The 23,501-nt window shown below is 28.7% G+C and overlaps 6 protein-coding genes across 12 annotated transcripts; 4 read left to right on the top strand and 2 right to left on the bottom strand.

Moving 5' to 3' along the window:
• The first annotated feature begins 1,218 nt into the window (after positions 1 to 1,218).
• LOC118065748 (spondin-1) lies at positions 1,219 to 7,722 on the top strand. Of its 5 annotated transcripts, none has more exons than XM_035081228.1 (15): positions 1,219 to 1,465; positions 2,288 to 2,474; positions 2,564 to 2,728; positions 2,891 to 3,014; positions 3,735 to 3,865; positions 4,086 to 4,275; positions 4,616 to 4,784; positions 4,905 to 5,262; positions 5,603 to 5,795; positions 5,899 to 6,069; positions 6,211 to 6,333; positions 6,445 to 6,614; positions 6,696 to 6,774; positions 6,848 to 6,913; positions 6,984 to 7,722. In XM_035081228.1, exons 1-15 carry the CDS (start codon positions 1,344 to 1,346, stop codon positions 7,154 to 7,156), a joined length of 2,421 nt encoding a protein of 806 aa, XP_034937119.1. In that variant the 5' UTR covers positions 1,219 to 1,343; the 3' UTR covers positions 7,157 to 7,722. The 5 variants fall into 5 exon arrangements, with proteins under 5 accessions (XP_034937119.1, XP_034937122.1, XP_034937118.1 ...); XM_035081231.1 differs by having other exon boundaries at positions 4,086 to 4,332; positions 4,905 to 5,136; XM_035081227.1 differs by having other exon boundaries at positions 4,086 to 4,332; positions 6,990 to 7,722.
• A 95-nt stretch (positions 7,723 to 7,817) lies between these two features.
• On the bottom strand, positions 7,818 to 8,917 carry mIF3 (mitochondrial translation initiation factor 3). Its single transcript, XM_035081176.1, has 2 exons — positions 8,291 to 8,917; positions 7,818 to 8,198 (listed from the first exon to the last, which is right to left on the bottom strand). The coding sequence occupies exons 1-2, from the start codon at positions 8,861 to 8,863 to the stop codon at positions 8,037 to 8,039; spliced, it is 735 nt and encodes a 244-aa protein (XP_034937067.1). The 5' UTR covers positions 8,864 to 8,917; the 3' UTR covers positions 7,818 to 8,036.
• Positions 8,893 to 11,648, top strand: waw (Translation factor waclaw). Its single transcript, XM_035081175.1, has 7 exons — positions 8,893 to 9,127; positions 9,251 to 10,063; positions 10,159 to 10,398; positions 10,475 to 10,740; positions 10,804 to 11,018; positions 11,088 to 11,300; positions 11,378 to 11,648. The coding sequence occupies exons 1-7, from the start codon at positions 9,042 to 9,044 to the stop codon at positions 11,504 to 11,506; spliced, it is 1,962 nt and encodes a 653-aa protein (XP_034937066.1). The 5' UTR covers positions 8,893 to 9,041; the 3' UTR covers positions 11,507 to 11,648.
• A 165-nt stretch (positions 11,649 to 11,813) lies between these two features.
• LOC118065711 (PWWP domain-containing protein 2A-like) lies at positions 11,814 to 15,228 on the top strand. 2 transcript variants are annotated; one of them, XM_035081174.1, is made up of 5 exons: positions 11,814 to 12,198; positions 12,648 to 14,167; positions 14,246 to 14,319; positions 14,671 to 14,805; positions 14,883 to 15,228. In XM_035081174.1, exons 1-5 carry the CDS (start codon positions 12,047 to 12,049, stop codon positions 15,027 to 15,029), a joined length of 2,028 nt encoding a protein of 675 aa, XP_034937065.1. In that variant the 5' UTR covers positions 11,814 to 12,046; the 3' UTR covers positions 15,030 to 15,228. The 2 variants fall into 2 exon arrangements, with proteins under 2 accessions (XP_034937065.1, XP_034937064.1); XM_035081173.1 differs by having other exon boundaries at positions 12,648 to 14,319.
• Positions 15,229 to 16,783: 1,555 nt separating this feature from the next.
• On the top strand, positions 16,784 to 19,965 carry LOC118065701 (uncharacterized). 2 transcript variants are annotated; one of them, XM_035081160.1, is made up of 4 exons: positions 16,784 to 17,255; positions 17,468 to 17,583; positions 18,634 to 18,961; positions 19,183 to 19,965. In XM_035081160.1, exons 1-4 carry the CDS (start codon positions 17,096 to 17,098, stop codon positions 19,296 to 19,298), a joined length of 720 nt encoding a protein of 239 aa, XP_034937051.1. In that variant the 5' UTR covers positions 16,784 to 17,095; the 3' UTR covers positions 19,299 to 19,965. The 2 variants fall into 2 exon arrangements, with proteins under 2 accessions (XP_034937051.1, XP_034937050.1); XM_035081159.1 differs by having other exon boundaries at positions 17,399 to 17,583.
• A 271-nt stretch (positions 19,966 to 20,236) lies between these two features.
• On the bottom strand, positions 20,237 to 22,918 carry Gen (XPG-like endonuclease). Its single transcript, XM_035081225.1, has 6 exons — positions 22,617 to 22,918; positions 21,982 to 22,285; positions 21,580 to 21,857; positions 21,433 to 21,507; positions 21,187 to 21,349; positions 20,237 to 21,100 (listed from the first exon to the last, which is right to left on the bottom strand). The coding sequence occupies exons 1-6, from the start codon at positions 22,769 to 22,771 to the stop codon at positions 20,267 to 20,269; spliced, it is 1,809 nt and encodes a 602-aa protein (XP_034937116.1). The 5' UTR covers positions 22,772 to 22,918; the 3' UTR covers positions 20,237 to 20,266.
• Between the last annotated feature and the right edge of the window lie 583 nt (positions 22,919 to 23,501).

The raw sequence follows: 23,501 nt of genomic DNA, 5'->3' as shown, positions 1-23,501 counted from the left end.
AATTTACATATCAAATTATATATCTTTGATATGTTGCTTTTCCATCCTTTTCAATGATCTAGAAGTCTTGGATAACCAATGGGTAAAAAAAATGTATCATTTAAGTTATCAGTATACTTTAATGAATTTCTCAAGATAAAAATTGAAGAAATATTCGTGAAAAGATATTAGAGTCGTACTAATAAGATTATTAATTTAAGAGAAATATAAGTAGGGTTTAAACTTTAATATTAAAGCAGACATAGGAATAACTGGGTATGGAGGATTGACGTATAATTCTTTGAAATGCAGAATAAACTTATACGTTTATATAATTAAATAGCTAGTGATATAAGATACAATGATAATTCAAAAATATTATAAAGAGAAAAAATAAGCTTCATAAAATAGCTTTTTTTTTTAAAAAAAAAAAGAATTAGATACAAAAATGGGTTGCTTAATACCAACATAAGCTAGTCAATTATATTTTAATTGCTATATAAATTATTATTATGGAATAATTGTTACATAATATTTTTTTAATCGGAATTGAATGTAATATTAGCCAACTTTTTTATTTGCTTCAGTAAATCCCGTCTTGTTCAGGTAGTTTTATTTTAAAACATACAATTCTACAGACATTAATAAATATAAAATGTATTTTAAATAAATCATCAAAATGTTCCTACAAATTGATGAAAAAATTTGAATTTCTAATAAATTTTGTAGGATTGATGAAAATAAAATAAAGCATGATTTATTTAAAATCTTTACTTTCCTGCGTTTAAAAAATTTATACTACATTTCATAAATTTCAACTCCTATCAATCCTGACATTCTCATTCCGATCAATTTATTCACTACTTATAATTGGGAACCCGTCAAGAGAATTTTCCTCACATTTTACTTTAGATTTAATTGAATACAAAGTTATGAAAAAATTCGATGAAAGATATAAAATATTAAATGCAAAAATAGATTAGAGATGTGACCCTGTAACAAGTTTTAGTTTCTGATTTGCTCAAAAAATAAATAATTAAATGAAACCAATTTAGTCTACCACCAAACAGTTATTGAAATTATAAATCAATAAAATTTCTCGTATTTATTCGTTTTTCACTTAAAACCACGGCTCAATGAATCCAATTAACAAATATTTCATTTCAACTCTTCAACTTCTCTGTTAGAAACTTTTGAAATTTCTGATCTTTGTAATTAACTTTTGTGGGTAATTATTTGCAGTGACGATTGAAGGTGATAAGTCACAAGAGATTGGACCACAAAAGTTCACAAGATTCTTATTGACTGCAGACAATAAAAACGACTCATCTACTGCAGAAGGAACGTTCGACCTAGTTGATGAGATGCTTAGTCAATTTTCTGACAAGTGTCCCAATAGTATCATGGAAACTTCCATGATCCCGAAAGAAGATGTTACTGTTGCTTGGACAAGTCCTCCAGAAGGAAGTGGATGTATTCTCATCAGGTATTTTCAATTTATTTACCACAAGTGAATTAATATTGATTGAACAATTTTTTAAATTAGATCATTTTTCCATTTTCTTTGTTGATGGTTTATGGAAAGATTATTTACCTTTATTTTGTATTGATTAACTAGTAAATCAATTGGTTATTAGTTTACTCAGCTCTAAAGGAAATTAAATTATTTTTTATTTATCTTTTCTTATTTCTTCGATAATAAAACTTTTATTGATCATGTTACTATTCATGTAGATTCATAAAAATTTACTAGTAGAATTGAATCAAGAATTATATTAAAAAATTAGAATTACCATAGAATGCTTTCTTGGAATGAAATGGGTAACATCTGGCACAGCAACACTTGAGTATTAATCATAAGATGACTTTCACATGTACCTAATTTAATAATTTATTCAACCATATTTATTTTATTATTTTCATAAAACAATTCATTTACTTACAAGAATTAATGTAAAGTATTAGATTTCATAATTACTATTAATTAAAAATGCACAAAGGACATTAGTTTTTTCATTGAATTATTCTTTCATAAACTGCATCATAAGTTACTACAAACCCTTTTCATAATTTAAATTAAATTCAAATGTATGAGTTAATCTGATTATGTTATGATTTCTCTGTTTATTTAAATTAAATATAAAAAATATAACTTAGAAGAAAGACTGTTATAGGCGGATTATGGTTCATTTTCATTGTTGAAAAATGTTGGAACTCAGTGAATTTATGAGTGTGCTTTAAGCTTAATAAATAAAAAACAGAATATATTGATTTTCAATTTTTTATTTTTTTCTGTTTGAAATATTAGAGCTACTGTAATGGAAACACCGGAAACCGTGTATATGGATGAAGGGAATCTCGTTAAAACCATTTGTCAAGATCCAAAAGCTCTGTACGATGATCCAGGACCAGTACTTCCGGAATGCTGTGCTTGCGATGAAGCCAAGTATGAAGTTACTTTCGAAGGTCTTTGGTCACGAAATACTCATCCTAAGGTATTGTGAAATAACTTAATGAAAATCTTTATTACATTTTTCAATTAGAATTATTATTTAATTTCACATTTTTAATGACAAATGAATAGGATTTTCCAAGCAAAGGTTGGCTTATTAGATTCTCAGACGTGATTGGTGCTTCTCATACAGTCGATTACAGATTCTGGAGATACAATGAAACTGCCAGTGAAGGACTTCAGCAAGTGGCAGAGTTTGGGTCAACGAGAAAATTAGAGTCAGAACTGAAAGATCAGGTATCTTTTCATTAATGCACAGACAAAGCACCAATTATTATTTTTTTTTATTGAAACAAGCACCAATTATTTTTAATTATTCGCTTAATATCAATTTATTTAAAGATGATCATGCTTAAGATGTTAAATGTAAGATGTTTATTGCAATAATCATTATTTCAGAGTGAAAATATTCGGACAATAATTAAAGCACGAGGAATAAGTCATCCTAATGTGACAGGAAGGACGTTTGCTGTGTTCAGAGTTGATAGGAGACATCATTTGATGTCATTAGTTTCTATGATTGGTAAATGAATTTTTTTTAATTATCCAATTGCTTATGGAGAAAGTAGATTTTTAATATAAAAAATATTCTTTAGAATACTTTTTTAATTTTAAAATAATTAATAAGACGGTTTATATTCTATGTCATGAAAGAAATAAAAGTCGGGTTTACTGAGAGAACACCACAAACCAACTTACAGTCAAGTTTAATTTTTTCTTTTGTCTACTGAATGAATCTTCATTACAATAATCCTGATTATTTTCTATTTCATTGAAAAACTTAATGCAATTGTAAATTCTTTCAGTCGCTTTAATTTATTCCACTTACTGAAGTAATAATTAAGAGCAAATTAAGAGTGTTATCTCCGACTATCACCTTGCGTGATGAAACTATTCTGAATATTTTATTATAATTACCGTCTTTGAATTATATATTAGTTTCACAATGTAAAATACCATTGCATGTTTGTATAATTTGATATCTTTCAACGTTCATAATTATGAGATTTAACAATGTTATACTAAATAATAGTATATTTAATAAGGATAATTATCTTGTTAGTGAAGTATGTTATAAAAAAACAATACTACTCCCCAGTAGAGATGAAAACAAAAAAAAGCTTATTGAAGACAATGAACTGCTCATAAAATAGACTTTTTTTAATGGGAAAAATTAAGGAGAAATAATTATTTATTATATGTCTATACCGATTAAAATAGTATATTGATTTAATATATTTAGTTCCTTCACCTGATTGGATTGTTGGTGTATCTGGACTTGAACTCTGTTTATCGAATTGTTCATGGATCGAACATAAAGAACTCAATTTATATCCAATCGATGCTGGCACAGACGACGGTATTACGTATATGGTGAGTGAATAAATTTTTTTTTTACTTTTTCTCTCACTTTTATAATTGTCTATCATTTTATGTATTTTTAAAAAATGCAAGAAATCAGACTGTCAAGTTTCATGTTTCCTTTGCCTCAGTTCCTTTGCTTCATGTTAGATTTACTGACATGATCTTTCATTTTCCTTGGAAATTTCTCCATCGAATAAATGTCTAAAGATGAATATAATGATGTTCGTAGTCACCTGACGCTCCATCAGATCCTCCTGAACCCATAAGAAGGATAACGTCTAGTTGGCCAAATGACACACGATCACCTTTCTACGACCCTCTTGGGATGGATATGAAACCTATGGCAAAGCTTCATCTCAGTCGACAACGACTGTATGAAAAAGCTTGTAATGAATCTTCTAGTCCTCCTGTCAATTCAGGTGGTGACAATAATCATAAAAATAAAAAAGAACATAAACGTAAAAGGCGTAGAAATAGCAAGTATTATTTATTCTTTTATTTTAATTTCATTCACTTCATCTTGTTTTTTTTATTATAATTATTTTTTTTTGAATTTAACACTCATCTTTTATCATATGAACTCATTTATTTTAATGTAGATTTTTTTTTGTAGATTTATTCATGTCAAAATTGGTGAATGAAATGAAATGAATTATGATTCAAGCGACTATTCATATAAGTCATTGAATTTAACTTAATTAAACTCATATAATTTGGAGTAAGCTTTGAAGTTACTAAAGTTGACAATGTTGTAAACAGAAGCCTGTAGAACAACAACTTGGAGCAATTGGGGACCATGCTCGACATCTTGTGGGCGAGGAACCAGACTTAGACAACGAAATTACAAGGACAAAACTGCCGCTGCTACAAATAATTGTAATGCAACTCTAACAGACCGTGGAGATTGTTATTCAAATAATCCAGAATGGTAGTAAACTTATAATATTATTACTTTGTACAAAAAAAAATCAAATTCAATTCTTAAATTTTGTTTTTTAAATTCAAAGGTGTAATTCTAATAAAATAATTCTTCTATAACAATCATTAGCAATGGTCGTGACCAGAAAGGAACAATTCTTGAAACTCCGGCCTGTGAACTAAGTGAATGGACTGATTGGAGCTCTTGTACAACTACTTGTGGCGATGGCAGCAAGACTCGATCACGCAATTTCATTCACAAAAAAAACCGCAAATATTGCAAGTCTATCGCTAATGGACCTGAACTTCAACAAACGATCGATTGTGAGAATAATCCTTGTGAGAGTGAAGAAATGGAAAGGGTAAGCGAAATAATTGAAGAAGATGATGATGATGAAAATGAAGATGATGATGGAGATGATGAAGGAGACGAGTACGAGACAAATGTGATGAACGACGACGTCGAGGTAACCGAAGAATGGTTGCAGGTGAGGAATAAAAATAAAAACAATTTTTAAACTGAAGAAAATTCAATTTTATCCATCATAAAATAAATGAAGAATAAAAAGTACTATAGTACAGCAATTGTCATTGAATTAACACCATAACTAATGCATTCGATGCATCAATTAACCGCATCATTCAACAGTCTTCCCTGCGCCATTTCTCGTTGTGATCCATAAGACATTGGCATTTGTCACGTCACTCTTTCATCATGGATCGATTTTCTCATCATAAGAAGCAATAAATTAAATCAATTTTTTATAGTATGAGTTAATTCTTAATGAAAAATTATATTATTAAATATTCTGAACATTCATTTTCTAGAATTGCCCATCAGAAAATTATGAAGAATGGAGTTTATGGTCTCCATGTTCATCTACTTGTGGTCCTGGAACGAAAACAAGATCTCGTCGCCCAGTGAGTGATTCTTCTGAAGGTTTATGGGAATGTAGAGTACAAAGTGTTAATTGCACTGCTAAAATACTCAGCTGTGGAATTACACCAGAAGAAGCTGAGGGTATGAAAACATATTTTAAAATAAATATAATGCTTCGCTGATATCAGCTTTCGTTCATCTTCTTTGATGCATCATTGACAGGAATATTTTAATCTATTTTCAGAAATTTGTAAAGAACCCAAAATAACCGGATCTTGTGGGATGAGTTTGAAGCGTGTTTACTTTAACAGTTCGACAAATCAATGTAAATTTTTCAATTATGGAGGATGTGATGGGAATCGAAATAATTTTCAGACAGTCAAGGAATGCACAAATGTTTGCATTGATATACGAAGTGAGTTTGACTAATTTTAATTTATAATTTAACTCTCTAGTTTACAATAAACTAATCTCATTTTATTATAAAGATATGATTGCATTGTATTGTTATAAAAAAATATTTGCATTTCACGCTTACTCATCCAATTAATAAAAGGAGGAAAAAAATTAACACCATTAGACACGCCAAAGGATTATAAAGTCTATCTCAGTAGCGTTCTTAGTTATCATATTCCTGTTCAAAATGAACGAAGTAAAAAATCCAAACGTGATAAATTTGGTGATTCAAATACTTTATGAATTAATATTTTATCATTATTAACTTTTATTTATGATATTAATTAAAATAGATTTTTCGAATGACAATTAACAAAAAATTTTAATATTTTAGACTCAGAAGAGTCAGAAGATTTCAATGGAATTCCAGCGGGCAGTCAAGTGATCACAACAACACAAGAGTATCATGGAAGTGGAAAGGTCGATTGTCAAGTATCAGAATGGAGTGAATGGACCCCTTGTAATGAATGTCGGGGTTATACAACTATTACTAGATCAATTTTAGTATGTATATATAAAAAATGGAATAATTTATATTCAAATATAAATAATTTTTGTTCTAAATGAATTTTTTTATTTTAATAGGTGCCTGCAAGAAATGGTGGAAAACGGTGTCCAACAAAATTGATAAGGCGAAAGAAGTGTCATAATCTACCAAACTGCTGTAAGTAACAATAATTGAACTTCTCATCTGTATTCATCTGATAAAATATCCATTTTCTCATTTATGACATCAGCAAAAGGAAGTCGAGAACGTCGTAAACGCTATCGAGATCGAAAGTCAGTTTGGGAAGACAATGGAGGTATGTGAATGAATTTTATCTATACTGTATAGAATATACGAGTAAAATTACAAATATTTAACGAATTTAGTTTCAGTGGATTGTAAATTAACTCATTGGTCATCATGGTCTGCTTGTCATGCGACCTGTGGTAATGCAGTCCAACATCGAACAAGGAGAATTCAAATACATCCATATGGACCACATGGAAAACCTTGTACACGACTTGTAGAATTTCGAAAATGTTCCATGATTCCTTGTTAAAAATATTATTATCGGTCAGTCATCTATATACTCTTTAATGTCATTAATCGAAAGAAAATCATATAACGCACATACATATCTCAAAAATGTCAATAAGTGTGTATTATTATGAAGAAGAAATATTCTTGGAAAGTCCAGTATTATAAATATAATTCTGATCTAAAACAAAAAAGGGGATGAGTCGAAACAATGTTTAGATGAGAGAGATTCATGTTGTGTTCATTCTCAGTATAATCAATGTCATGAATTTTATTGTTCTTTAAGTGACATAAAAAAATATATCAGTATGTTTATTTAAGTCATAGTATTGTCTTAGTAGACTAATTTCTTATGTTATTTTAAATAAAAATTTCCAGGCTCATCAACTTTGCCCCTTTTCCACTTTAGTTCAGAATGTGTGTATTCAAAGAATCAATTTTTACAGTGTTAGTATGAGTTTAGGATGAATATAACAAATAGCACACATAAAATATTCGTGTAAAACAATAATGTGATGTATACTTTTTGTGCATTTAGATATCCATTTTTTATATTGAAATTGAATATTTGCACATTTTTAGTAATAATTGTAATGTTATTCAAGATAAAATTTTTCATTAATAATTGATTATTAATTACTTTATTATCATGTAATATTATTTTTATTAAATAGTTTTGAAAATTAACTGTTAAGCATTTTCACTTTATTTACATGACCAGTTTTTCATACAATGAGAATAATGCTAATAGTTAACTTACAACTTATAATACAACTTAACTTTTAAAAGTACTTATAATCGCCAAGTGTAGTCATAATCATTCTCAGTCCACTTATATTTGTTATAAGAAACTTTTCTTATGCGATTTATCTTAGAAACTAAAGACTTACAGTTTTTAACAATCATCCAGCATTTTCTTCAGTTTTTTCCTGAGCATCTGTTTTATTTAGAAGCTTGTCTAAGTCGGGTCTTAAAATAATTTGGAACGATGAAGAAGTTGCAGAATTGCTTATAATTTTTCCATGTTCTGGACAAGCTTTCATGATTTCATTCCTGACAAATTCCTGTAAAATATTCATTTATTAACAACAGAGTAATGAAATTTAAATACTAAGTAGTGGTAAATAGTGGTTGGCTTAAATATTGAGACACTTACTGCTTTTTCATGGTTGTTATCTATTGAAATAATGACACGAATTCCATGTTTTCTTTTCAACATTTTATGCATACTCTTAATTTTAACTTCTAAATCATGATTAGCTATTCTACTACTTAATGTTATTGTTTTGTCTTCTTTTAGTGATCTTTCTTTCTGTACTTTTGCTGCTGCTTTACTGAGATTATCTTCCTTTATAAAATCTTTTATACTCATTAATTTATAGATTGGTCTTTCTGTTTTAACATCGAAATCGACAATCTTTATTAATTTCATATTCCTTCGATTAGCTAACTTTTCAGCTTGCTCCAAAGTTGTCACAGTAAGATCATTATTGTCGAATAGGAGAGTAATTCTTGGTATAAAAGGCTTTTTTTTCTTTTGATTGACGGGGTCTTCAATCCCTGGTACGTTAGATACATTAGAACAGAAATTTTGATTATAATTTATCCACTGTGGAGTTATGTAATGTTTTAATTTTTGGTATTTCACACTAAATAACTCTAAATGACAAGGAATCACTTGTGTATAGCGAAAATATTTAAATGTTCTACACAATGTGTTGATCGCCATAATTGTTTGGGTATGGCGTGTGAATTTGGAACCGGCTCGTGGAATCAGCTGATTCTCCTGGAAGTTAGGTTAGAATTTTAAAACCTCAAAGTGTCGAAATGTCTTACGAGAAATATGCGTGTAGATAATTTAAACCTTAGTAAATTAATAGTATTTTGACACTTTATATTAAAATAAAATGAGTGTTAAGAAAACAATAATCCATTTATTTAATTCATCATTAAAACGTGTGTTGGTAAAAAATCATGTAGTAAAATTATCCAAGTAAGTAAATAATTGTTTATTTTTTCAAATATGAATAATATTAAAGATTGTTGAGAAAATTACACATAAATTAAAATCATGATTACAAAATTAATTAAACAATTATAAAAAATATTTTATTAGATTCTGTAATAATACCTTACATAAAAAATATTGTACTGAAGCCAAAGAGTTGAAAGAATACAAAACTCCAATAGAGAACATACGAAACTTCAGCATCATAGCTCATGTTGATCATGGAAAAAGTACACTAGCAGACAGACTACTAGAAATAACTGGAGCTATTAATGTGAATTCTGGAGCTCAAATCCTGGATAAATTACAAGTAGAAAAAGAGCGAGGAATTACTGTAAAAGCTCAAACAGTATCTCTCAAGTATGTTTATAAAGGAACTGAATATTTATTAAATCTAATTGATACTCCAGGTCATGTAGACTTCTCTAGTGAAGTACACAGATCATTAGCAGCATGTCAAGGTGTGATTCTTTTAGTCGATGCTAATGAAGGAGTTCAAGCTCAGACGGTTGCTAATTTCTATCTGGCTTTTGGGAAAGATCTTGTAATAATTCCAGTCCTGAATAAAATAGACTTAAAAAATGCAGATCCTGAAAGAGTAACTAATGAGCTGATTTCGTTATTTGATTTTGAAAAAGAAGAAATACTAAGGATTTCAGCAAAACAGGGTATTGGTGTTGATAAATTATTAGAGACAATTATCGAAAAAATTCCTTCACCTCCAGTTGATCGAACAAAACCATTTCGCGCTTTAGTATTTGACAGCTGGTATGATAGATACAGAGGTGCAATTTCCTTAATTTACATTTCTGAAGGTTCTTTATCGGTGAAACAACATGTTACTTTTTTGCATACTGGAAAATCATATGAAGTGAAACATCTTATGCTTCTTCGACCTGAAGAAGAGCTTGTTAAAACTCTGTAAGTGAATTTTCAACTTTAATAAAATTATGCATAAAATGAAACACAAAATCATGCATTATTAAATAATGTTTTTTTATTTTGTTTTATTTCAGTTACGCAGGTCAAGTAGGGTGTATTGCTTGTCACATGAAAACATCAAAAGAAGCACATATTGGTGATACAATTCACTTAAAAAATGAGCCAGTTGAACCTCTTATTGGTTTTTCTCCACCGAAGTCTATGGTTTTTGCTGGAATTTATCCTGTGGATCAAGCACAACATCTAGCTTTGCGAAGTGCTATCGAAAAATTAGTTCTTAATGATAGTGCAGTCAGTATGAGTCCTGAGTCTAGGTAAATATCCAATAATTATACTTTATTAAATTTTATTGAATCGTACAGATTTTTATAAGGCTTGATGTATGATTAGCCCTGCACTTGGTCAAGGATGGCGCTTAGGATTTTTAGGATTGCTTCATATGGAGGTGTTTTGTCAAAGACTTGAACAAGAACACGAGACAGCTAGTATTATAACATCTCCAAGTGTTACTTATAAAGCAAAAATAATAGGCAAACAAAATATTAAAGAAAATCGTGGTGATGAAATATTCTTCAATAATCCTTCTTTCTTTCCCAATCCACAAATTGTTTCAGAATTTTATGAACCAATGGTCTTAGGAACAATTATTACACCAGGTATTAAATTAAATTAATAAACTTAAGATAAACGATTTTTAAATAATATATAATTGATTTTAGAACAACATGTGAGAACTATAATGAGCCTTTGCGAAAACAAGAGAGGTGTTCAACAATCATCAAAACACTTGGATACCAAAAGAATGATATTGCAATACGTTTTACCATTAAATGAAGTAATAATTGACTTCCATGACTCGTTAAAATCTATTACTTCAGGGTTTGCAAGTTTTGATTATGAAGATTATGGGTATGAAGTAACTGATATTGTTAAAGTAAGTAAAAAATATTTGTACCAGTTAAATAATACTGAATAAATGAAATTTTGTTCTGATAATTTGTAGATGAATGTCTTACTCAACGGAATGCCAGTTGAAGAACTTAGTACAATTGTTCATGCATCGAAAGCAACAGGATCTGCAAAGCGTCTAGCTGCTAAATTATTGGATATAATTCCTCGACAACAGTTCTTGATTGCGATTCAAGTAACTGTGGGTGTAAAAGTATTAGCCCGAGAAAATCTCAAACCTTATAGGAAGGACATCACTGGAAAACTAGTAAAATTCATCCTTATTCCTTAAACTAATATAATATTATGTATAATATTGATCTTAAAAAAGCGTTTTTAATCTAGAAATCTGGTGGAGACATGCAACGAAGAAGAAAACTTTTAGCTCAGCAAAATGAAGGGAAGAAGAAGTTGAGAATGGTAGGAAATATAACTCTACCAAGAGAAACATTTATTAAAGTGTTGAAAAAATAAACAAAGGTATAAATATGTATTTTAATTATTATATTTCATAGTTAGCATCAGACGAATAATTTTTATGAATATTGAATTAGAATTTTTTATCAAAAACTGGTTGAGAATAAATAAAACCGACATTACATTAAAAGTTTATCAAGTGGTGAATAAAAAATCTCATTATGAATGAATTAACTCTTTACGCGTGACACCCCCTTACCCTTTAGAACGTAAAAAATTCCATTGACAAATTTTAGTTATCGATTTCACCGCAGTGAGTCTCTACCTTCATGTTGAGAGGTCTTTGGAGCAGCTTGGGGGATTGGGATGCCATGAAATCAGTGGCAAAGGTGTGCTTTGTAGTTGAATAGGGTTTATGTAAATTTATGCATTTGAAATATTCGTGTTGATACTTAACCTTAGCAACTTTTTAAAGATGGTTACGCTGTTGTATCACTCAGCTGATTCAATTTTAAGCTTCAATTAAATGTATACATGCGGTATAAACGAAATTATAGTGAAGTAAATGAATAGATTGTTATAATTATTTACTTCAACATGGCGGGCACCGAATTACTTTCCACTTTAACAATTGCCAAAGGTGATCAAATTGTCGTAACCGTAGAATCAGCTCTACCAGATATTATTGTAGTCAGTTTTATAAATGGAGTTAGGTCTTTCCAGGGTGCTTTACTTGATGTTAATAAAAAGTAAGCATTTTCATTTATATTTAATCAAACCAAGCGGCCGAAATTTTGCAATTTTCATAGAAAATAAAAATTTTATCATCAAAACAATACAATTAAGCTATTTTATAATTTATTGTACTTTATTTTCATTCTCCCAATTATTCCAATTAAAAAATATCACAAAATAAGCTTCGTAACGTCGTATCACATACGGACTTTAAAAGTGACGTCTTTGCGTATTTCTACATCAAAAATGAGGCATTCATTAAAAAAATCATTCAATATTTATAAAGAACATGCTTTTACATCATTCAAATGTCATTTAGTTATCCAATTGACTGTAGTTTTAAACATAAATTTAACTTTTGATCATTTGAATTATACGCATTGAATGATTCATAATGATTCATTGTGTGTTTTTATCACTTATATTCGCGTTTACACAAATAAATGTTTGATTCTGTTATCAGGGGATTGCCTTGCGGTATAAATCCACCAAAACCTACAACAGATACCGATGGCGACAAATTGAGTGCATTAGCGGCTCGTTTCACATACTTTCAAGAACCTGAAATATCGAAAGTGAAGCCACAGGAGCCTAAGAAGAACGTAAATCCTTCAGTCAAGTATAAAAATACTCGACCGACAGTGAGATTACGTCCTAGACAAGTATTATGCAATAAATGTCGATCTATTTGTAATGAAAAAAATGAAAATGTGGATTTAGGGAAAAAACGAAAATTCGATAATTCCAAAGATAATCTTGATTCAGAGCCATTAGCATCTGGAGTGAGACGGAGTGAGCGTCGGATTCAACAACAATCAGATCAAGGCAGCAGTGAATCAAGCAATTATTTTTCTTCATTGATTCCAAAAATTTCTAGACTGGATTTTAGTAAAAAAAACGATTGTAGTAAAAATGAATTAAAAGAAAATGTAGGATTAAGTTGGTCGAACGATAATTCTGGTGGCTCATGCGATAAAGATGATGCCACTCCAAGCAGGTTGAATAATTTTGCTGTTGATGGTGATGATAAGATATTTGATAATGACGGAATGCTAGAAGAGAAGACTTTGGCAGCAGCAGATTCAACAATAAAAAGCAAATCTAGTAGGAGGATAAGAAAAAAACGATCTGTTGGCTCTATGGAAGATCTGTGGGATGAAACTATTTTTGAAGATGTGATAAAATCACCAAGAGCCACACCTGTTATAAAAATATCATTTGGATCGCAAGGAGAAGGTACCGTTTTAAAAATACCTTCAAAAACGAAAAATCCATCCAGTGAAATTGATGATAATGAGGAAGACGATGAGGAAAAAAAACCTCAAGACAGCGAAGATGGCACAGTTATCGACGAAAATGTAATAAATAATGTCGATAGTAATGAAGATAAAGAGTGCCAAAAATCAGTTGATGCGACAAAGTTTAATCATAAAGACTTAGCATGTGCTAAAGCTGCAAAAAAAGCATTAAAAAAGGCCAAGAAAGAAGCTCAGAAGAAAATATCTAATGGTGGAGTATCACCAGCAAGATCACCTTTGAGTACTTCCTCAAGATATAATTCAACATGTGATCCACCTGTATTATATCATCGACGAAAACACAAAGATAAGCACAAAAAGAAGCATAAAGAAGGACGAAAGCAACACAAAAGTCAAGAGGTATTACAGAAAGATGCTAACAACGAGACCAAAGAATTAAATTTATTTCCTGCATTAGATAAACAACATCAAAAGAAAAACTTGAATGATTTCTCTGAAAGTGAATCTTATACAGCTATTAAAGAGCAATGTTTGAAACAAAAATTATGTATATCTTTAAGACGCCTAAATGCTAATGCGTATACTCGATGTAATTATTCATCAAGCAACACGTCTTCAGATTGCAAAACTCCTATTACAAGTAGTGAGGAAATGAGTGAAACTGAACCAGATTCAGAAACAAAGCCTGCACAGAAGCTGAAAAATAAAATTGACGAAAACAATGGTATTTCTAATTTTTCTTCATCTTCATCTCCACTTTCCATTCCTTTTTCTACGACATCTGTAGAACATTGTCTTACAGCTACCGGAAGGAGAATGGATGTTGGAGATATTGTTTGGGGAAAAATTCACGGATTTCCATGGTGGCCTGGAAAGGTTAGTCAACTTTTTAATTAACACGAAACTTATTTATAATAAAGAATAATAGTTCATTGTGTTGAATAGCACAAATATTTTGAATTCTTAAAACTTTTTTTAGCTTTTCAAATAATGCCTTAAAACTGAAAACATTTTGTGTTATCTCAGCTGTTATTATTTTTACTCTATCAATGTAAAGATATGGAATTTAAACTCGAATGAAAATTGATATTGTGAATATCGTGACCGAAGAAGCTTTATCTTGAAATATATCAAAGATTATTGATAATTCACGTGGCATGCAACGTGTTGATCAATGAATTGAAACCATCAAGTAAATAAGAAATTTTAATCAATCTGTTTTTATAGGTTTTAAGTATATCTGTCTCTTGTAAAGAAGATGGAACATCATCTGGAGCCCAGGCCCATGTTGCATGGTATGGATCATCAACATGTTCTTTAATGTCATGTGATCGTTTAAGTCCTTTTCTCGAAACATTCAAGGTATTTCTATCTTTATTTAATCATCACATAGTAATTTTGTAATGATTAAAATTAACTATTGATATCATTTTCTCTAGGCACGTTATAACAAAAAAAAAAGAGGTCCTTATAAAGAAGCCATACGACAAGCGCAATCAGAAGCACAAAGCCAAGTATCATCTAATTCAATCAGTAATGTATTAAATGTATGTGAGTCACCACGTGAGGTAAATGTTTTATCCTGATAAATCTTGGTTCTTAAGACAATATATATCTACTCTGACTTCGGTCACTGCCATAAACTGCCTCTGTCAAACAGCTATGATAATTTTCGTTTAATCTGTAATATAAAATATATCATGTGACTGTAAATAACTGATAACCGTTTACTATAACCGTGAATTAATAATGAATCTCTCAGAATTTCATTATTATGAATTACTTAAATGGACAAATATCTTTTCATTATTTGTTCATGTTACTTACATTTAGTGAAATTTTTTTTTCACTTTAATTAGATAGAATTATATAGATATATATAATTTTTTTTATTTTTATAGCTATTCTTTTTCAATGTAAAAGTAATTCTGTCAATATCAGATATATATATATATATATATATATATATATATATATATATATATACATACATACATATGTATTGGATCAATGCAAAAGTTTTTTTTATCTATACTTAATTCCAAACAAAAATAAATTTTATTTTTTCAGTGATTTTTTTAAAAAATATTCGTTAAAAATTTCTGTATTGAGCCAATATAAATTTTTATCTGTTAATTTAGCAGTTTTTAGATTTTAAATTAGTGCAATTAAGTTTTTAATTAATTGATTATTAGAAAAAAAATACCGAGTAATTATAACTATCAATTTATTTATTTTCATTGATTGATTATTGTTGTTAGTTATTGTTATTGTTATTGTTACAATAAGAGTTATTTTTGTAATGAATTTTTTTCATTAAGTTTTGATTAATTAGCTCCGTTGCTACCGATAAAATGTATGTTTCCCTAATCGTACTTTTGAATTTATAATTAAATTAATTTTTATGTTTTAACAAGTATAAATTATTAATGCATAATAGGTATGTAAAAGTGATATCAATCACTTGAAGAACATAAATGTTACTGTCGATTTTTATTTATTAAATATCTGTTCAATGCTTTAGACTATTTGTGTAATGTGATTGCGATGATTTTAAAATCATGAAGTTCATATTATCTAGATGTAGAAGTCGTGTCGTACTAAATTAAATTACACCACTGTTACGCCATTGTTATCTGTATTGTCTTCCTATAAACAATTTTTTACTCGACTTTATATCACAAATAACAAAACAATTAAATAAATAAATTTTTAATTGATTATTCGTAATTTTTATTGAGTGATAAATAATTGGTAGTTGAGAAGAATTTTACGTTTTCAATGTATGTAGATCAGTAAGTTGAATAATTGGAATAATTTTAGTTAAATTATTATTTTAATATGTACTTGAATTGATGATAGAATTTGCATTTTATACTACATCTAAATAAATGTATCAAAAATTTTTCATAATAAACGAAAATTTAACATTTATAAAATCCAATTTTATTTCATTATTCATATCTATTTAAAAAAACTAAAAATAAATTTTGACTACAGTCAGTTATCCATGCTGTAATTAGCACGACTTTTTAGAATACTTTTTTGAATGGAATCACATTGTGAGGAACTGGATAAAATAATTGATCGCATTATAATGGTCGAGTCCAATAGTTTTTGTTCAATGTTTTCAATTGGAAAATTAAAAAACGTATTTTTACAAGCCTTATTTATATTGTAATTTTTTTACTTATATTTTATTTCATTAAAAACTTTTGCATATTTTATATCAATGTTATCTTTCTAAGCCAATATTGTTGACTTTAGATTTGCAGTTGCGCAGAATCATTCATACTGACGTAGAAGAAAAACTACCACAAACCTATCACCCCTATACGGCTGTTAGTATTCTGTTCAACCCTCTGTGACTATGCAGGACAAACTAATGCTCTGAAAATTAGTCATACTTGATTATACCTATGTAACACTAAAAAGTGATTAATTTACAAATATTGTTGTTTAATTTTAGTTGAATTCTAATTGATTGATTTTATTATAAAAAATTTTGAATACCCAAATTATTTTTTAAAGGGGTGTCTGGTGGAATAGTAAATGCAATGTTACATTACTATTCATCGATAGTTATTATTTTATTTAATCAAAGTTTCATTCATAATTTAAAATTTTTTCCTCGAAATAATTAAACATAAGTATGATAAACGTATCGTCACCGGTAAATACCCAAAAATTTAATCGTATCAAACGAAAAGGTGTTGCATTTTTGTCAAGTCTCTTTAAACCAAAACGTTTGATCACTGGAATGAATTCAAATGAAGAGGAAATGGAAAAAACAGCACGAGTGGAAACTCTTGGTAATGTTATTATTATTTTAATGAAGTTTATAAATTAAATAAACCATTCTTAAATGTTATCATTAATTATCATCAATCAGGATCGTTTTTCTCTGAAGAATAAATAAAACAGTATTGTTTAATTATCCATTCATCATTCGTAGCGGTCGTTTCAAATAGAATTCCATCAAGCTTGAGTGTGACTGCTGTTGACGTGATATTATCTCCTTCAGTCAGTCAATCATCACCATCGCATTCAATTTTGACCTTAACTCCTGGTCGAACGCGCAACATTGATCAGGATATGGAAGCTTTACGATTAAGTCGTCAGGACAATCCTTTTCTTCAGGTAATATATTGCATGATTATGTTAAATTACATCAACATGAAAATGCTGTTTTTATCTTGATTGCTGGATAACTTTTGAATTCTTCAGAAAAAAATTTCTGCTAAATTAAATATAGAAAATATAAAATTACAATGAATTATGTTGAAAAAAAAATGAAAAACACTTTACAGATATAACTGTAACTCTAATAATAGTTAATTATTCATAATATTAATATTATCAGAAAAGCCAGAGTCATTTATTACATGCAGAGTCAATTATATAAAATATATTCAAAGTGCAGTTAAAATTTTATGAACTGAACTCATGGAATAATAATTTTTTAAATATGTATATATTATACATAGACATTGTTTATAAATACCAGTGAAATCCATTTCATTCAATAAATTTCCATTGGAATAAAATAAAATTAATTCAATGAGTAAACTCTTTGTAAAGTTAAAAATTAATGACAGATGTAAAATACAATTTAATTGGAGTCTACTGATAATAAATAATTTATTATTTCTATTATTTAAACGAAATTATCATTAATATTGTATTGTAAATCAATAGTAACTATAGTTGTTGCTTGTGACTAGTATCAGGTCTATTTTATGCCCAAGAGCTCATACAATAGACTTGAGAAAAAACTTTCTGATAGTTGAAAATGTTATTTATATCTAATGCTGTAATATATACTTTATCTATATGCATAGCAAGGTTAAGGAGTGCATAAAAATAAATTTGAAAAGGAATAAAGTAAATTTTTTTTTTATTGCACTAATAAAATATATAAAAAAAATAAGAACAATGAAGTTAATACTTATTGTCATAAAACATACGAAGAGGTCAAGGAAAATCCATCGATTATCATTTCTGTTAATTAATTAATTTATGCTTGTCCTAAAATACTTATGTAAAGATTTATAATAATATTGGCATAATTCATTATAATTTATATAATATTATAATTGATATTTATTAGAGGCTTATGATTTATTGACACGTAATTGGACAATGTAATAATTCATTAGTATTAATGAATGAAACAACTTATTGTCATAGATTTTGGCAAGTCGAGAGAGTCTGATCGAATCAGCAGAAGAGTCAGAATCAGACGATGCAATTTTGATGTCTCAGGAATTGGGGGATGCTGATCCCTTAACGCTGGCTCAGGTACATGAACATCTAGTTCGTAGTCCACCACCAGCTTCTTGGCCTCATTCCCCGGCATTTCCATTTAATTCAATCCCCATGAACTCCGATAATTCATGTGCAACGGCAACTCGTTATAAAAGCACCACCAGTCCCTCAAAGGCTAGTTATTGTAAAAGAAGTCATGTGGCAGATCCTAATGCATTGTCGGTGAGCGAACCGTCGAATGATAATAGAGGTCAGTGCTGTTATATTAATTCGATCAGTAATTATAAAGTTAATCATATAATGTAAAATTTACATGCTCAAGCGATTGATTAATTAATTGATAAATTACATTGCTGTCAAGTTGCTTACATGAAAAGATTTTAAAAATTGTCTATCATACAAAAAATGAAAAGTATTGGTTATTGATTGATTAATTGTATTTTTTAAAATTAGTGTCACTTTATTTTACAGATCGTCATTCGCATACGTTTTCTTTGTTAAATCCTACACCAATTAGAACACTAACTGAGGTTCGACGACTTCACAGATCAGCAGATGACAATGTTCAATTAATGTCATCTGAATAGCTGATTATTTTTCAATAAAAATAGATTAAATTGTTGGATAAATTAATTGTCTTTGCATTTAAGCACAAATTATATGTATAAGAAACATAAAAAAGAGTTATAAAGTGCAATGATTAATTGATAACATAATTAAACAGTGAAGTCCAGTACGTTTAACGCAAGTCTTTAGATATGGCTATACACCTTGTATTGCATTTATTAAATTGATTAAGCTATTTATTTTGATGTTAACAAAATGACTATTATTGTATATTGATAGATAAAATTAACAGAAGTTTATAGCCGCTAGTATGTATACAAATTAAATTAAGTTGGCCACTAGTGAAAGTAATTAACATAGGTATATTTTATCGATGAACATTTTTTTACATAACAATATGTATAGAAATGATTTTTTCAACAATTACTTTTGAATCACATACTGATACAGCTCAACTGATTTTCTATATTTGTTGAAAAATCTGTTTTTTTATAATTACTAACTAATAAAATATAAATCGATTATATAGGCCTATTGAATTATATTATTCATTTTTTTATAGTTCATAATAAAAGTTGCACATTCATAAATTTATATAAAAAATTTTACTATACTTTGTAAATTAATTCTACAAAGGTGAACATTTCTAATAGTTAAACTAATTAAATTGGCCTTTAAGAATTGAGATTAACTCGATATTTATGTAAATTGTTATTATTTATCTAGTAAATATGTATATAAATTGTATTGATGTTATAAAAATTGAATATTCACTTATAAAATTATTTTAAATTTTTAGGTATATTAATATAAAAAAGTTATTAATCTTTAGACAATTAAATTTTTGTCATTATTTGAATATTTGTTGAATCACTAATAAATTCGAAAACTATTATTATTATTCATTCTGTTACATGATTTATTACAAATTTCATATATAAATTTAACACTTTTTATCTGTGTTTAATCTTTTTATTAGACTTGTTTTTTATTTTTTTATTCGTTCTCCCAATGGTATATATGGTATATCGAAATCAGATGAATCACAAGATTTATTCAAACTTACGTTTACATCACAGTTATCAACTTGAATTTTATCTTCAACAACTGGTGCAGTCATAGGTACAGTATCAGTTTTTTTATTTTTATCTACACATTGACAGACTTTTCCTACAATTAGGGACATTTCCATTGAATCTTCTTCTACATCTGTTGCAAAATCTTCTTCGGCCAATTCATTAAATAAACCTTCTACTACACCATTTATTTGAGTTAATGCATTTTTGGAGTTAACTGATAAATTCAAATCTTTTTGGCAATTGATTCGTTTTTTTTGTGGAAAGAATTCATAAATTTTTCGATCTTTCTCGTCATGCAATTTACATTTTCTTTGTTTAAAATTCTTTGAAGGTTGTATCAAATTGTCACCATTACTTTGTGGCGCACATGTTTTCCGAGGCTTTTTTTTTTGAGAAATTTTTGTTTCGTAGGCTTCATATAAGTCAGGGAAAAGTTTTTTTATCTGGTCTTGTAGTTCATAAGTTGTAATAATCATTTTTCTTTGATTATTTTCATGCTCTTCTTCTTCAAGTTCAATTAAATTACCAAATTCTTCTGATAGCACCCATTCAATTTCAACATAATTAATTGATTGTTGGTTTCGTACTCTCTTTATTTCTTTTGGACAAATTTGATTCCTCATAGTCATTGTTACTCGAGAAGGAAAATGGTATAAATTATCCACGTACCATCGAATTAAAAGAGGACAAGTCTTTAGCAAAGCATAAACGGGTTTCCATTTCAATTTTTTTTCCATAAATTTCTGTTATAATTAAAAAGCAAATATATGATCGTTGTTATGAATCTAAATTATAAATCATCGATATATGACATTCTATTTGTACTTACAATTAATTCAGATATGTTTGGACAGTCCCATTTATCAATTTTCGTAGGTACTTGTCCTCTACGAATTTTAAATTCATCAATAAGTTCTTGCATTGGAAAATTATCAATTGCAACACACTTTTTTCGTATCGAAAGCTCGTTTGAGATCAATTTTTTCATTTCACTGGAAGAAAAAATTTTGTAAGCCATTTATAACATTAATTTATCAATAATAATAAAAAAACATTAAAAATAATTGACACATACTCAGACATATTTTTTGAAGCTGCAACTGCAGTTTCGAGTTTATAAATGCTTCCATCAGTTTTCCAACTTTTTAACCTGACAAAAGCACGAATTATTATAGTCAAATTAATAAGTCAAATAAATTGACTAATAATTCTAGTTTCTAACCTTGTTAGGATATCTTTTTCATCAGCAGCCCTTAACAATTTGATAGCTCCTTCTTTGCCAACACCTGGAACACCTGGTCCATAATCACATCCACAGAGTAAGGCCATTCCGATCATTTTGTTCCGACCAAGGTTGTAAATTTTTTCGATTCTATCCATTGAATGTTCCTCAACTGAACAACCAAGGCCAGATTTCTGGCTGAAAGCTAAATTTCTGTATACTACTTTTGCCCCATACAGGAAACAGTCTGAATCTTGTGTAATGCATCCATCAACCATCTATAATTTTCATAAAAAAATAGAAATTGTAGTAATAAGAAAGACAACAATTGAAGCGTTAAACACTTCTATTAATACAAGTAAAACCAGTTTTTTAATTGTGTTATTAAGTTATTTAACTTACTCCATCTTGATTCAAATAAGCACACATTGCTTCTGCTTCACCATGAGCTCTTATACAAGTCAAACCTATTAACTTCAACAAAGTTTTACATTCATTTACAACATTATTGAATACATGGCCTCGTCCACCATTAGCTCTTTGAGATTGGCCCTTTTTTCCTTTTTTATCTTCATTTTTATTGTGTTTACGATTTTGATTTCTCTCTCGTATAATATCATGCTTCAAGACTGGAGCAGTTCCTTCAAGTACGAATACCGGATTTATTCCATTTAATAATAAAGCCATGGTACGAAAATATATGGCCCTAAAACAGACCAATCAATAAAATCATGACTAAATTATTCATCTAGTAAATATCGCAGATATCATAAATTAATCTGTAAACATTAAGCAAGATAGTGTTAGTTCATTTCATAGGATAATCACTAACATCATGAATATATATTAAAATTAGATTAAACATTTGATTGAAGAAGAAACAATTGATTTTATATATCAACAAGTAATAATAAATCATCATTGAATAAGAAACAAAAAACGTATATAAAGAATTACATGGACAACTAACAGTTGAATGTAATTAATAAATGGTGATGCATTTTCAAAAAAATTAAAGAAATATGTATGACATTTACCGCAAATGTTTATTTGATCCGTCATCAGGACCAGCATTTTGACTATCAACAATCCAACAACTAAGGTCCACAGCAACAGTTTTTCCCCTTAATTCGTATACAGGTATTGTTTTACTTAATGGTGTAACGATGTTCCACAATCCAACAACACCCATGGTAGTTTTACTAAGTTAAAATTTCGTTTAAAAGAATATTTTTTACATTGGGGTATTTAATATATAAATGTGATAAATATAAACTAATATAAAGAACTTCAAAACCATCCTGCTTATCGTCGTGTGCAGAATAGTAATACATGTCATTTTCGGCTCCAATCGGTTTGTTTCGTCTGTTCGGAGCATACTCGAATGTACCCGGAGAGATTCGAACAGTTCCGAATCAAATTTAAAGCCATTGTTTTTTATTTCGAACGAGCATAGCAACTTTTACTGCGTATTTGATTTATTACTTAAAAAAAATTTTGAAAAATATTCGTCATTGGTAATAATTTATTTATTGCATACGCAGAAGATATAATTTACAGAGAAAAAAATAATTTTGCAAGTAAGCTTGGTGGTGTCTCATAAAACAACCTTGAAAGGTTATGTTGTCCATGAGGAGATTCTCTTTCTGCAATGAAGAAGAATAGCAAAACGTCATTATATTATTTTTCATAGCTAACTACAATTTAACCTTTTACGCATGCCTATTTTAAAACAATAAAATTAACAGTTAAATTCTCTGTATATAAGAATTTACTATGAGAAAAGTCATGAAACATTAACAGTTATCTTCATGAGGGCTGGACTGAAGTTAGAAAGTTTCCCAAAGTCAGAGAAAAGAGACCGGTATAGAAGTTCAGTCCTTATGGGAGCTAAAAAATGCAGTCAGCATTCATGGAAATGA

This window comes from Chelonus insularis, unplaced genomic scaffold (genome assembly GCF_013357705.1).
Source record: "Chelonus insularis isolate UGA/USDA-ARS -01 unplaced genomic scaffold, ASM1335770v1 contig_321_pilon, whole genome shotgun sequence".
In the NCBI taxonomy this organism is placed as follows: Eukaryota; Metazoa; Arthropoda; class Insecta; order Hymenoptera; family Braconidae; genus Chelonus; species Chelonus insularis.
This window is presented reverse-complemented; position numbering and strand designations above follow the sequence as displayed.